Source organism: Pipistrellus kuhlii, unplaced genomic scaffold (genome assembly GCF_014108245.1).
Source record: "Pipistrellus kuhlii isolate mPipKuh1 unplaced genomic scaffold, mPipKuh1.p scaffold_m20_p_3, whole genome shotgun sequence".
NCBI classification, from domain to species: domain Eukaryota; kingdom Metazoa; phylum Chordata; class Mammalia; order Chiroptera; family Vespertilionidae; genus Pipistrellus; species Pipistrellus kuhlii.
In genome coordinates, this window is record NW_023425529.1 from 41,103,299 (window position 1) to 41,116,926 (window position 13,628).

General features: G+C 36.1%; 1 protein-coding gene across 7 annotated transcripts in view; it reads right to left on the reverse strand.

Moving 5' to 3' along the window:
- Nucleotides 1–13,628, reverse strand: part of SENP1 (SUMO specific peptidase 1) — an 87,033-nt gene that overhangs the window by 55,172 nt on the left and 18,233 nt on the right. For all 7 annotated transcript variants that reach the window (XM_045589018.1, XM_045589017.1, XM_045589016.1 and 4 more), the window contains 4 exons: nucleotides 9,915–10,018; nucleotides 9,555–9,835; nucleotides 7,506–7,560; nucleotides 632–670 (listed from right to left, as the gene is read on the reverse strand). In XM_045589018.1, the coding sequence (XP_045444974.1) occupies nucleotides 632–670; nucleotides 7,506–7,560; nucleotides 9,555–9,835; nucleotides 9,915–10,018 (479 nt within the window). The remainder of the gene's footprint in view (nucleotides 1–631; nucleotides 671–7,505; nucleotides 7,561–9,554; nucleotides 9,836–9,914; nucleotides 10,019–13,628) is intronic.

The following is a 13,628-nucleotide window of genomic DNA, read 5'->3' on the forward strand; positions in this document are numbered from 1 at the left end:
TCTCTCTCTCTCCCTATCCCTCTCTCTCTGAAATCAATAAAAAATAAACACACATGCTTCTTCTAAGAATAGAGAGAAAATTAACCTTTATTTTGAAAATCCAAAAATTGGACTGAATCCCAAAGGAGAAAATAATACAAAATGTCATTGAGGTTTTAATTCGAATATTGTATTTATGAACCAAAAGGAAAAATATGGGTTGTTGTTTTTTTTTTCTTTAAAAAAGAAAATCAACACTAGGGGTTTTGGATAACTTAAAGTGAGTTGTTAAAACTGGAAACTAAAAGCTTTTAGTGATTTTGCAAATTCCAGAAATAAAAATTAGTCAATAAATTAGTTTTATCCATGTGAAAATAAGGGCATTTATATTCCTTTCTATATAATTGCTAATTTTGAAGTATTTTTCCAATTCAAGTTAACTTCAACTATTATAAATTTAATAAACCTAAACACAGAAATGTCCTTACATCAATAGAATTAAAAACCCCAAAAACTTAAAAGTTGTTTTATAAATAACTATAAATAGGCAGTTTTTACTGATTAAGTATAGATAGAAGAAATCAATTAGCTAATCATCCTAACTAAAATTAGGAAGTAATGGAGAAGAAAAATGATACCAAAAATAACTTACAATTCTTTGATCCACAACTCTGCCTGGAAAAAATTAGGACTATGGATGGGAAAAGAAAAATATTAGCAGGAAGCTTATGAGAAAATTCAAATATTATTAACAGAAAAACCAATTATTTAAATAACTTACATGAATTGAATAAATACAAGGACTAAATTACATAAAATTGTAATTGGGAACTAAAGAAATATAAATGAGTCATTTGCATACATTTTCCATAATAAAATACACTTTACTGATTGCATGATAACTGATTCTTACAGAATGCATTCCCTGATTTCTGTCAAACTTCTGTATCCATAGCAACTTAGTGGTGGCAATTGACAAATGAGTATAGACAGGTCCTACATGCATGGTGGTTGATAGCTTCATTTATGTTAACAGGTAAGATGAAAGTAACAAGGACGCGTTGTAACTTCAGCATTTGTCAATAATAATGTGAGCAGTTTCATTGTTAAATAAGTTTTTAAATAATAGAAGAATTTATCTTCAATCTTTTGTACTATTCACAATGTAATCACTGCAAACATAACACACTTTTAATTGGCATTATTGACATTTTCTCCATCACTTTCTTAAGGCTAGTCCATCCAAAAAATAGTAAATCAAGCCCTGATTTGTGGTGTGGGAATTTTCCATGATGTAAATGCTCCCACCATGGCCCACTTCAACCTACCAACATGACATCAATGAATCTGGAATTGGGAAGATGTGCAATAGCACATAATTCTATAGTATTTCCACCATACAGATATGATACATGCCAATAACCTTAGATTAGGGGAGTCGAACTCAATCAGAGAAGGGGCCAAAATCTAAAATCCAGCCTAAATCGCGGGCCAAATGGTTTACTGAACAGTCATAAACTGTCATTGTGATGGAAACGCAGCGGAGTGCAGTGATGACAGCGCGGTGCGGGCCACATTGCAAGGCCTGGCGGGACGGATTTGGCCCGCGGGCCTTGTGTTTGACACATGTGCAGATGGATAATAGTAAAATGAGTAGGAAATTATGACTTTTGAATACTTATTACCTTTGTTTTCAATATAATTTATGTAACTGAAAGTTTATATAATTAAATTTTAAAATAGTAGCTGTGTTTAATAACTAGCTCTCAAATTCCTGAAAATTTAACAATTACCTCTTGTGAGCTGGCTCCACAGCTACTCACGACTGAATAAGGGTGAGTTTTTTTAACTTGCAGATAGGAGATTAGGTTATGTCCCTGCTTTTATGCATGAGTATCAACAGTTTTATAAAATGTAGCTCTTCTAAGCAAGAACATAGCAGTAACATGCCTGACAAATGTGTCCCGCCCCTCAGCATGAGTGAAGAGGAATTCCCAAACAGATGAGGTCAGATCCAACAGAACAGGTTTCTGTCATGTCTGAGAAACTTTATGACTCATGTTATTGGTCTAGCTCTGGGTTTTGCATCAGTTGATATTCTGACATGGAAAGCTACCTCTCTTGTGCTGCATCCCACTTATTTCAGCAAAACTGCTTTTGTATTTGGACACTCTTAAAGTCAAGAAACCCTTCTGAATGTAATTGTTATGTTATTGTTTCTTACTTTTCTATTTTCTTCTACACCTGAACTATAGTTAAAAAGATGACCCAAGGTTCAGCAGAGAAACTAAATTTAGCATAGCACCTTACTTGGATGAGACCAACATTAAGTGAAAGAGTACATCACTTGTTAAGATAATACATTAAGCTAGAATATTACACTTCCCAAATGGTTCAGATTGACAAATTTATTAATAATTTAGTCAAATCTTATGGGTTCTTAGACTAGAATGTTAGTCCACTTGAATTAAATGTATTAACCAACCAACAAACAAAACAGAAATGAACTCATAGATACAGAAAACAAACTGGTGGCTGCCAGAAGGGAAGGTGGGGTTAAGGGGATGGGTAAAAGGTGAAAGGATTAAGAAGTACAAATTTGCAATTACAAAACAGGCAATGGGGTGTAAAGTACAGCATAGAGAATATAGTCAACAATATTGTAATAACTATGTATGGTGTCAAGGGGGCATTAGACTTTTTTGGGGGTAATCACTTAGTAAGTTATATAAATGTCTATCCACGATGATGTACACCTGAAGCTAATATGATATTGAATGTCAACTATGATTGGGGGGGAAAGCAGCTTGATATTTTAAAAACGTATATTTGGAACAACAAATTATATATATATATTTCCCCCCCCCAACCAAATTAAAGTAGATACTGAAATTCCCCACCCACAGAAGAAACATCTATATGAAATAGCTAATGAGTCAATGAATGAACCAAAACAAAGAATCAGCAACACAACTCCATTCCAAAGATGAGAGATCAAATCTATTTGATGTGGCTCTTGCTGATAACCTGAATGAATAATGCTTAGCAGAGTCGCAGCCATGTTAACTGTATGTCCTAGGTCTTCTTGTTCTTCTCAAACTTCCTCATCTCCTTGCCAAGCACTAATTGAAAAATCTCTCACAGAAACAAATGGAAGAGTGAACTCTTTTCCAAAGAAACTTTTAGATATGTAGAACAAATGAACAAGCTGGGAGTTAAGAAACCTGGAACTCCTGGAGCTGCCCCTAATTACATTTTATGATTTTGCGCAAGTCATTTCCATGAGACTTAGTGTTAAGATTTGTAAATTCTGAAGATTAGAGTCCCTTTCAGTCCTTAAATCTCTACAATCTGTCCTAGTTAAGGCAAGAGCATGGGCTCAGAGGATATGCCTTGCTTCTTAGCCTAATTCTTGAGAATTAGTATTCCTAATCATCCTTAGGCTAAGGTTTGGCAATGAAAATGCTATTCTATTGCCTCTCCACCATCACTGAGGTTAATAAAGGTAGAACATGAGAAGAGGTGTGCAGTGAACAACTGACATAACCACCAACACAGAAAGCCACAGAGATCTGTGGCAGCAGTGGGGGGCTACTCAGTGTATGATACTAAAAACGTGAGAACACATATATTGCACAATATAAAAAGTTGACAAGAATCACACAGAATTGCACCATATTGGGTTATGCTATTCAAATTTGTCTACTTCCATATTAGAATATAAACTTGATGTGGACAAAATTTGTCTTTTGAATTTACTACCGTATCTTCTGTACCAAGAACAGTGCCTGGCACACAGCAGGCACTCAGTATTTATTGAATAAATGAATAATGTAAGATAAGCACTTCTCTTCAATGGATCGAGTTTATCTCCTGCTTTAGGAAAGCAAAAGTCGGGGGGGGAAGCAAAATCTCTTTACTTTTCAAAGAGTAAATTATACGTTGTTCCACATATAACTGAAGCATACAGTAATAATAACTACAACTATTTACTGAACATCTACTTAATGCTCTATATGTAAAACTCTGCTCTATTAATTAAGTCTTGCAATAATTCTCATATACTAGTATTAATTAAAGCTCAATAATAGACAATAAGGAATTATTACTCATAATATATAGAAAAGGAAATTGAGGTACAGAAGGATCATTTGTCTTGGAAAAGCCAGGATTAGAAACTATGTCTGTCCAATTTCAAAGACTGTGTACTTTCTATTATTATAAATTGCTTTTTAATAAATCAAAGCATTAAACCAGTAAGTACTTGAACTAGTCAAGAGAGCACTGCAGGCTTTCTGGGAAATTCATTTATTTAACAAAGATTTATTTACTAAGGACCCACATCATGTACTATGATTGGCCCTGGGCGATAAATACAAAGTGTTAGTAACTACCAAGGTACAGAAACAGAAGTGCTCAAGAGAAAGACTTAATGCTCCCCGAAGAAGTCAGAGAGAAAAACACGCCCATCAGATTTTAAAAAGCCAAGTAAGAGTTTAACAAGTGGACAAGGAGAGGAAGGGAATTCCAGACACAGAGGCATAAAATGGCATGGCATATTCTGGGAAATAAGGGCAAATCTTCTTTGCTGATACGAGATTAAAAATAAAGAGCCAATCAACCAAGCCTGTGAGAGTAACCTCCAATTTCCATGAACAGTATTACCTATATAATTAGTTTTACCCAGTATATCTTTCTCCTTCCATCTCATTCTTCAGTTATTACTAGGAGAAATCCTTCATAAAGGAAAGGCAGACTTAGTGAAGAATCATTATAGAACTGAAAGCACTCTTTACATAAGATCAACTTTTTCTCAAAAAAAAAATTCCTACTTTTGTGTAGTACCTGTGGAAAACTTTTATAAATGCTTTATCTGAAAGTTAATCTTCACAACAATTCAAGAGTAAAGTATTAATACTGGCACCTTATTGATAAGGAAACTAAAATTCAGAAGAGTAACCTGTCCAAAGTTACATGAAGCCTGGAAAAGACAAGCTCAGAACCCAGGTGTGACTAAAAAAAAAAATTTTTAAAAAAAATCCAAACTGTAAAATCTCCTTGAGAAACCATAACAAATAAATAATTTTTTAAAATATCTAAGTTTAGAACATAGAGGGGAATTGCAAAGAGGCAGGGGAACTGAGATGAGAAAAGCAGTTTATTATCCCTAACCTTCTCAATAGAAAACTGATACTATGACCACCCTAGTAATTAAATTGCTAATGCCATATATGGCAAGGATATAGCAACCTAAGTAGTAACCTATTATATTGCAGTGGTCGGCAAACTGTGGCTCTTTGGCCCCTTGAGTATGGCTCTTCCACAAAATACCACGTGCAGGCGCACACGTACAGTGCAATTGAAACTTTGTGGCCCATGTGAATATAATAAAGAAATTTCAATCATTGTACTGTTGATATTTGGCTCTATTGACTAATGAGTTTGCCGACCACTGACATACTGGATTACAGGGGGAAAAGTACTCAATATCTCCCTGAGGAGTCAAGTTTCATATAGAAGATCAAATCTGAATTGAGACTTAAGAGATAAGAAAGCACCACTGCCAGATAGACAAACTGAGGTAGGAAGGTCAGAACAGCAGAAAGAATACCGAATATGAAGGTAAGAAAATAGGTATCATATTATAGTTCAGCATTTAATAAACACATGAAAGAGTCCCATATCTCCATATGGCTCCTTCTCTCACCTCCATCATGTATCTTGGCTGTCACCTTGCCAAGACCATCCTAAATAACACCCCTCTCTCTATCCCCTCCCGCCAGTGTATATAACTGCCTGCTTTGTTTTTCTTTCATAGCACTTATCATTACCAGACATGTATTTTTATTTATTTGTTCACTATTTGTCCCCCTCCTCTCCCCTTATACCATCTACAGTTAGAATGCAAGCTCTGTTTTTTTTTTTCTTATTAAATGCAAATTTTGCCGAAACCAGTTTGGCTCAGTGGATAGAGCGTTGGTCTTCAGACTGAAAGGTCCCGGGTTTGATTCCGGTCAAGGGCATGTACCTTGGTTGTGGGCACATCCCCAGTAGGGGGTGTGCAAGAGGCAGCTGATCGATGATTCTCTCTCATCAATGTTTCTAACTCTCTATCCCTCTCTCTTCCTCTCTGTAAAAAAAATAAAATAAAATCAATAAAATATATAAATGCAAATTTTATTAGTGTACTTTAAAGCAAATATACTGGGTAAACTATATAATATAAGCACCATAATATTATCACTTTGAATTAGAATTACAAATATTTCTAACTACTTGAATGTTTGAAGCACTCTGCATCATTTAGAGAAAAAGCAGCCTAAATCAACTTGCTCTGGCATTCCATGATTTGTGCTTGTACGTCTCTAACATAAATTTATACATAGCTATCAAATGGGTACTCTAGCTATGCTATAATTTAAAAATTTTATCTGAATTTGCACCACAAAAAGTTTATTGGTTTCTTTATACTAGGAAGTGTCTTATCTGATTATTCATGCTCAATGTTTGCAGACTGCTTACTAGAGCTGCACACTCTTTAATTAAATATATATAAGTGTGTAGATTTCACGTCCCCCATCCTAACCCCAGTTCACTCCATCCCTGCTGCATTCCCATAAATACTCTAGATTTGGATGAATCAAATTCTCTAGCAGCTAAAGGGTAAAGAGCAAGGAAAACTGTATCAACTTAAAACAATACCATGAATGTAAACTGCTTGAGAGAAGAGGCTTCATTTTGCTCACTGCGGTTATCCTGTGCCTGTCCAAGCACCTGGCACATGGTAGGCTATTAATAAGTACCGTATTTTTCGGTCCATAAGACGCACTTTTTTCCCCCCAGAAGTGGGGGGGAAAAGTCCCTGCGTCTTATGGTCCAAATATAGCCTACACATATACTTTTAAAAAAAAGTTTTTTTACTTGCCCGGCTCTGTGGTCTCTGTGTGCTTGCCCGGCTCTAAAATGGTTCTAAATGCTGCTGTTTACTTTACAGGGTTGATTACATGTGTTTATGACTGTGATGTTGGGTTTTAATGCACATAAAATATTTTAGGACACTATTTGTTTCAGAATCTTTTTTTCTTCATTTCCCTTCTCTAAAAACTGGTGCGTCTTATGGTCTGGTGCATCTTATGGTCCGAAAAATACGGTACTCGTTAAAGAAAAGAATACATGATTGAAAGCGGGATTTATGAAAAAAGTGCTTTGATTACCACACTAAAAAGTTTGAGCTTGCTTCTCTATTTGACAAACCACCCTTGAGGGAGTTTAGTGAATGACCAGCTATGCCTTTCAGATCACTTTGGTTGAAGAATGAAAGCCTAGAAAACGTGGTAGAAGATGGAATGAAGAACAAAATGGAAGCTGGGAAAAGGAAGACTACTTAGAAAGTCATTGAAATAATTCAAACAACACATGCCAGAGGTCTGAATAGAGTCAATTTTAGTTTTATATTATGTAACTCATAGTAAAGTAACTAATTAAAGGGGGGATTATGTTAATAATGTCCTTTTCCCAAAGTTTACCTGGGAGCTGGAGTCTGGGGATCTTGCACTTTGAGTAAAATCACAGAGTCTGATCCTAAACAAGAAACACAAGAGCATATCATTATTGATAAACTGCAGTTATACATTCTAGATGTCTGTGGCTTAAGTTCCCATACTCAGTTACAATCTATTTTCATAAAAATAAAGATAAGGTGGGAGAGAGAGAGGCAGTTCCATTTTCAGAGCCAAGAATAGGGTTTAGTGAAGAGCTTGCCCCACAAATAAAGTAGTTATCCTGAAATACAAGTATATATGGCTTCAGCCTCTACTCCTGGGCTATGCCTGTTTCTTGAGATTCCTCTTTCTATTCCTGGGAAACAAGAACATGCCAAGATATCTCAAAAGTCTTTAGCTCATGAACTACCATGAGGCTGAACAAAGTGCAAGAGCAAAGGGGGGAGACAGGTAAAGGGGAGGAAATGCAAAAAGAAATAGCTATAGAAGTAGTTGAGTCAAAAAATACAAACTCTATCATTCTATCACTTATTTTCTGTGTTGATAAAAGCAAGAATCGTGTCCTTCTAAAGCACTATGATTAAAACCTTATTTATAATATTTATTAAATAGTACAAGGAAAGTAATTGAACAGTTCAATGTAATACATCTGTCCCAGTTTAGTTCTACCTAAGCACCTGCCATACAATGTATGCTTCTGAGGTTAAAAACTTTTTAAAAGAATGATAGTTCTTGGTAAATCACCTCAAAAAATTTAAGTTTAGATGAATATGTGTAGCTATGTAATGATGCCACCAACAATTTTAAACCCCCAGTGAGAATTTTAAGTAAGTGAGGAATAGATTAAAAAGAAAAAAACAAAATCAAATGACCTGAGGAAGGATAGTCTTCGAGATGGGTCTATCAAAAGATCCCTAATGTCTAACCATTTAACCTAAAATTTACTTTGTAAGTTACATAGTACCTAAGTACATACCTTAAATAACTACTAGTATATGATGTACCTAAAGAAGGAGAAACTAAGCAAAGAGAAAAATTGTCATAACAAAACCTTACTTAACTAGAATGCTAAGGTACAGAATATTTTTATTAGCTAAAAATTAAGCAGAAAACTTTTTTTGTTTCCAATGGTCCAACTGAGGACCATTCTAAAATGTATAAACCTATTATCCAGGTTGTATATTAGCTGATTAAGCACTTTTACTTCAATACTTAATTGATTTACTAAAACTACTAGAACATCGGAATACAGATGACACTTCAACAACACGGGTTTGAACTGTGCAGGTCCACCTATATGTGGATTTTTTTTTCAATCAATACTGTAAATATATTTTCTTTTCCTTATGATTTTCTTAATATTTTTTCTCTAGTTTACTTTATTGTAAGAATACAGTATATAATACATATAACATGCAAAGTATGTGTTAATCGACTGTTCACATTATCTGTAAAGCTTCTGATCAACAATAGTCTGTTAGCAATTAAATTTGAGGGGAGTTAAAAGTCATATATATAGCCGAAACCGGTTTGGCTCAGTAGATAGAGGGTCAGCCTGAGGACTGAAAGGTCCCAGGTTCGATTCCAGTCAAGGGCATATATCTTGGTTGAGGGCACATCCCCAGTGAAGGGTGTGCAAGAGACAGCTGATTGATGTTTCTAACTCTCTCTCTCCCTTCCTCTCTGTAAAAAATCAATAAAATATATATTTTTTTAAAAAGTCATATACATGGATTTTTGAGCACATGGGGTGAGGGTGGTCAGCACCCCTATCCCCCATGCTGTTTAAATTATAAAATACGAAAAACAGAAAGTACTGAAGTCTTTGGGCTTAATTAACTTTGACTCCAGACGCTGTTTCAGAAGTTAATCTTTTACATACTATATAAAATCATTTGCATTTCCATGTAAGAAAAGAGTTACTTATAGGTTTACCTGTAGCATGGCTAAGTGAATTATTAAGTTACATGTGCATTACAACCTTGCATTATAATTCACATAGAGCCAATAAATTGGCTATTAGGAAGTATAATTAAATTATATTGAAAATATGATGTATAATACCATCTTTACCTTTGGATTGTGTTTCTGAAGCTGACAAGTTATCTGGCTGATGTGGAAGAGAGTGGTGATGTTGGAGTTGATGGAGTAGATCATCTTTGGATCTGGATGAAATATCTGGCGTATAAAACGATAAGGGATATCGACTATGAGAAGGCTGTTCGTGGGTAGTTAAAATGCTGGCAGATCCAGAAGATGAAGTATCAGAGCCAATAATCTGAGCTGCATAAGAGTTTCCATTTTGAAACAGTGTGTCTTGTAAGGTATTCCTACTGGAATTAAGACATCGAGATCTAGCAAGAGAAAAATATATTTCAATATCATATAATGCATGCGAAATTAATTTCATTTGAAATATGTTTCATGACTCACAGGTGTAAAGGAAAATGTGTGGTGGGTTTGGCTACAGAAAACTGTTTCCCTGTAACCATCTGTAGCAGCTGTCTGTAAATCTCTCTTTCTTCTTCTTGAACTGTCTGTAAAAGAACAAAAAAAACTTAAGCACATCCAATGAGGCAAGTGTTTCTCAGAGTAGCATCTAGATTCCCAGAAGCCCTGCCAAAGCTCAGACAGAGTCCTCAAGGTAATTAAGAATTATGGTAGACTAAGGATATTCTAGAAATGATATAATATATATGAGAGAAGTTTAGTGAAATAAATACCAGATAATATAGTTCAGAGAATTATGGGGCATATCTGTATATATAAAAGGCTAATCAGCAAAGTGTTTCCTTGGGAGTTCGACCAGGAGACCGGGAGTTTGATTGCTCGCTATGATGTGCGCTGACCACCAGGGGGTGGCACAGAATATGGCGGACGACCAGTGGCAGCAGTGGGGTGCTGAGAGAGCGAGGGAAAGAGGAGGTGGGAAGGCAGGGAGGTGGCAAATGGGGGAAGCCACGTGATGGTGGCTGGTGGTGCACAGGTGGCAAGGAAAGGAGAAGGTGGGAGGCGGGGCAAGGGACAACCTGATTGGCCCTGATCAACAGCCAGGCCTAGGGACTCTACCCATGCATGAATTTCATACACTGGGCCTCTAATATGTAAATAATAGTGCAAAGAAGCTATAGGATATGAAACCAGAAGGCCAAAAGGCAACTATTTCTGAGTCAATTGATAGAGTCACAGAAATAAAACATTTGAGGACCTCTCAATTAAGATTCTAACAAAACCCTTGGTTCTTGATACCTGCTAGGATAATCACAAGGAAGTAATCAGAACAGTCAAGATCTGAGTGCAATATCTTTCTAACAATTTTCTATTCCATTAAATTTTTAAGAATGTTTTTTCCAGAGATGGTTTTCATCTCCAACATATATTTATTTTTCTTAACTCCCAAAACTTAGTGGAAAGCACATGCTCCATAAGATTCATTCATTTATTTATTGACTTAAATACCAACTATGCTCCAGTCAATAGTTACTGCACTGAAAAAGATAAAGTTCCTGTTCTTATGGAGTTTACCATACAGTTCAAGACTGAAAAACAAAACATGAATCAGTATGAACAAAATTAAAGATAAGAAAATAATAGAAAGTGATGGAGGAGCAACACTGGGAACAGATAAGATTGCTCTTAAACTGTGATATTTCAACAAAAACCTAAATCAAGGAAGTCAAAGAGATTTATAAGAGTATTCCATACAAAGGAAGAGCAAATTCAAAAGTTCTGAGACAGGAATGTGCTTTCATGTATTCAAGGAAGAGCAAGGTCACTGTGAATCAGAAGAATAGTAAGAAATGAGGTCACTTAGCCTTGGCTGATTTGGATAGAGCGCCAGCCAGCTAAAGGGTTGTGGGTTTGATTCCGGTCAAAAGGAGGTACCTTGCTTGCAGGCTTGGTCCCCAACCCCAGTGGGGGTGTGTGTGGGAGGCAACCAAAAGATGTCTCTATCTCACATCAATGTTTCTCTCTCTCTGCCTTTCCACTCTCTCTAAATATCAATGGAAAAAATATCCTCGGATGAGGATTAACAACAAAATAAATAATAATATTTTTTTTTAAAGAAAAGGTCACTTAGCAGAAAAACAGATTATATAAGGACTTGTAACCATGGTAAAGCACCTATTCTATACAGATCCCCTAAAGCAATAAGCTGCATTCACTAAATAACATATATATCATGTTTTTCTTCCTTTAAATCTTATATACAATGTAATACAAACACCAATCTTCACAAAATTAATTATATTAATAATACTTGGTGCCAGGCCTAGCAGCAGCTTTCACTGTGCCATTTCAATATGCACATAAGCATTTTATTCAGCTACAGTGTTTGTTAAAGGCGGAATGAACTAAGAATGATCTATACAAAGGTAAAAAAAGACTAAATTTTTTCTTCTTGATTTTTTTTGCTACAAATTTGAAATTTGTCACTCCTTCTACCTCCACTCTGAACGTCTCTCACTCTGGAATGATTTAAGAACTTTCTGTTTTTCCTATTTCTACTTTTGCCCTCTATGGTAGAAATAGCTAGTGGTTCTTTTATCTTTTCTTTTTTCTTTCTTTCTTTTTTTTAATATATTTTTATTGGTTTCAAAGAGAAAGGGAGAAGAGATAGAAACATCAATGATGAGAATCATTGATTGGCTGCCTCCTGTATGCCCTCTACTGGGGATCGAACCAGCAACCCAGGCATGTGCTCTTGACTGGAATCAAACCCGGGACCCTTCAGTCCTCAGGCCAAAGCTCTATCCACTGAGCCAACTGGCTAGAGCAGTAAGTCCTTTTTGTAACTGTTACTCAGCTCTTATCACATACTCTTGCCAGTTTGTCTATCCTTTCCTACTATGATTTACTAATCCTGACACCCTCTGCTTGAATATTTTAGAATCCAAACTTCAAATAAAAAAAAAATTATAGCATTTTTACTAAGTCACAAATAATCAAGTCTTGCTACCTGAGATCTTCATTACCAATTTATAATTACTAGTGACCCGGTGCACAAAATTCATGCACGGGGTGGGGGTGTCCCTCAGCATGGCTTGCACCCTCTCCAATCTAGAACATCCCTCTCGCAATCCGGGACAGCTGGCTCCTAACCTGCTCACCTGTCTGCCTGTCTGATCACTCCTAAACACTCTGCCTGCTGGCCTACTTGCCCCCTACTACTTCTCCCCCCCCCAGCCTTCTCACCCTCCTCAACTGCCCCCTCACCCACCAGCCTGTTTGCCCCCCAATGCCCCTCCCCCTGCCGGCCTGCTTGCCCCAAACTGCCCCTCCTGCCAGCTACCTCTGCCTCAGCCCCCAACCACCTCTGCCTCAGCCCCACCACCATGGCTTTGTCTGAAAGGACGTCAGGAAGGTCTCCCGATCTAATTAGCATTTACCCTTTTATTAGGATAAGATTCTTGACTCCACAATACATGTAAACTGCAATGGGCAGGAACCACATCACCAGGTTGTATAACAAAAAAGCTCACTAGACTAGACTCCTTCTGAAGATCGAAGTTGAAGGCTGGCTAATTGCTAGTTGTATGACCTCGATTTTTACTTTTCCAATCTGTAAAATGTGGGTATTACCTCATTTCTACCTGTATCAGAGGGTTAAACAGATTCAAAACAATAATGCATGTGGAAAGCACACTGGAAACTCTAATGCTATATAAATATAAGGTCATTATTACTCATTTGTATCTCCACAGCAAACATTACAAAGCTGATGAGATGCATAAAAAATATTTAACTGAACAGGTATAAGCACATTTTCTATAGTATAAATTATTTGCTATATTATATTTACAGAATGTTTTCCCTTTAGGTTTATTGAATAAATATAACAACCCAATGTCAAGGGAACATCTTTCTTTTTGGGAAAATCTATAATCTCAAAGATCTTACTCAAAATGAAAGGATAGAAATTATTTAGCTGGCTTCTTGATTTTTCTTTCATATTGAGAAAAAATTGTCCTAGTAGGAAGGGTGGGTATTTAATCAAATCCAGCAAAATTAACAGTTTTCCCATATGAAACAAGTTTCCAAAGAGTCCAAAAAAGAATGAAGAGAGATAATTTGATGTATGAGAAGTATTCAGACAATAATGAAAATTAAGTCTACTGTCCAACAGGAATAAAAGATGGTAAGAAA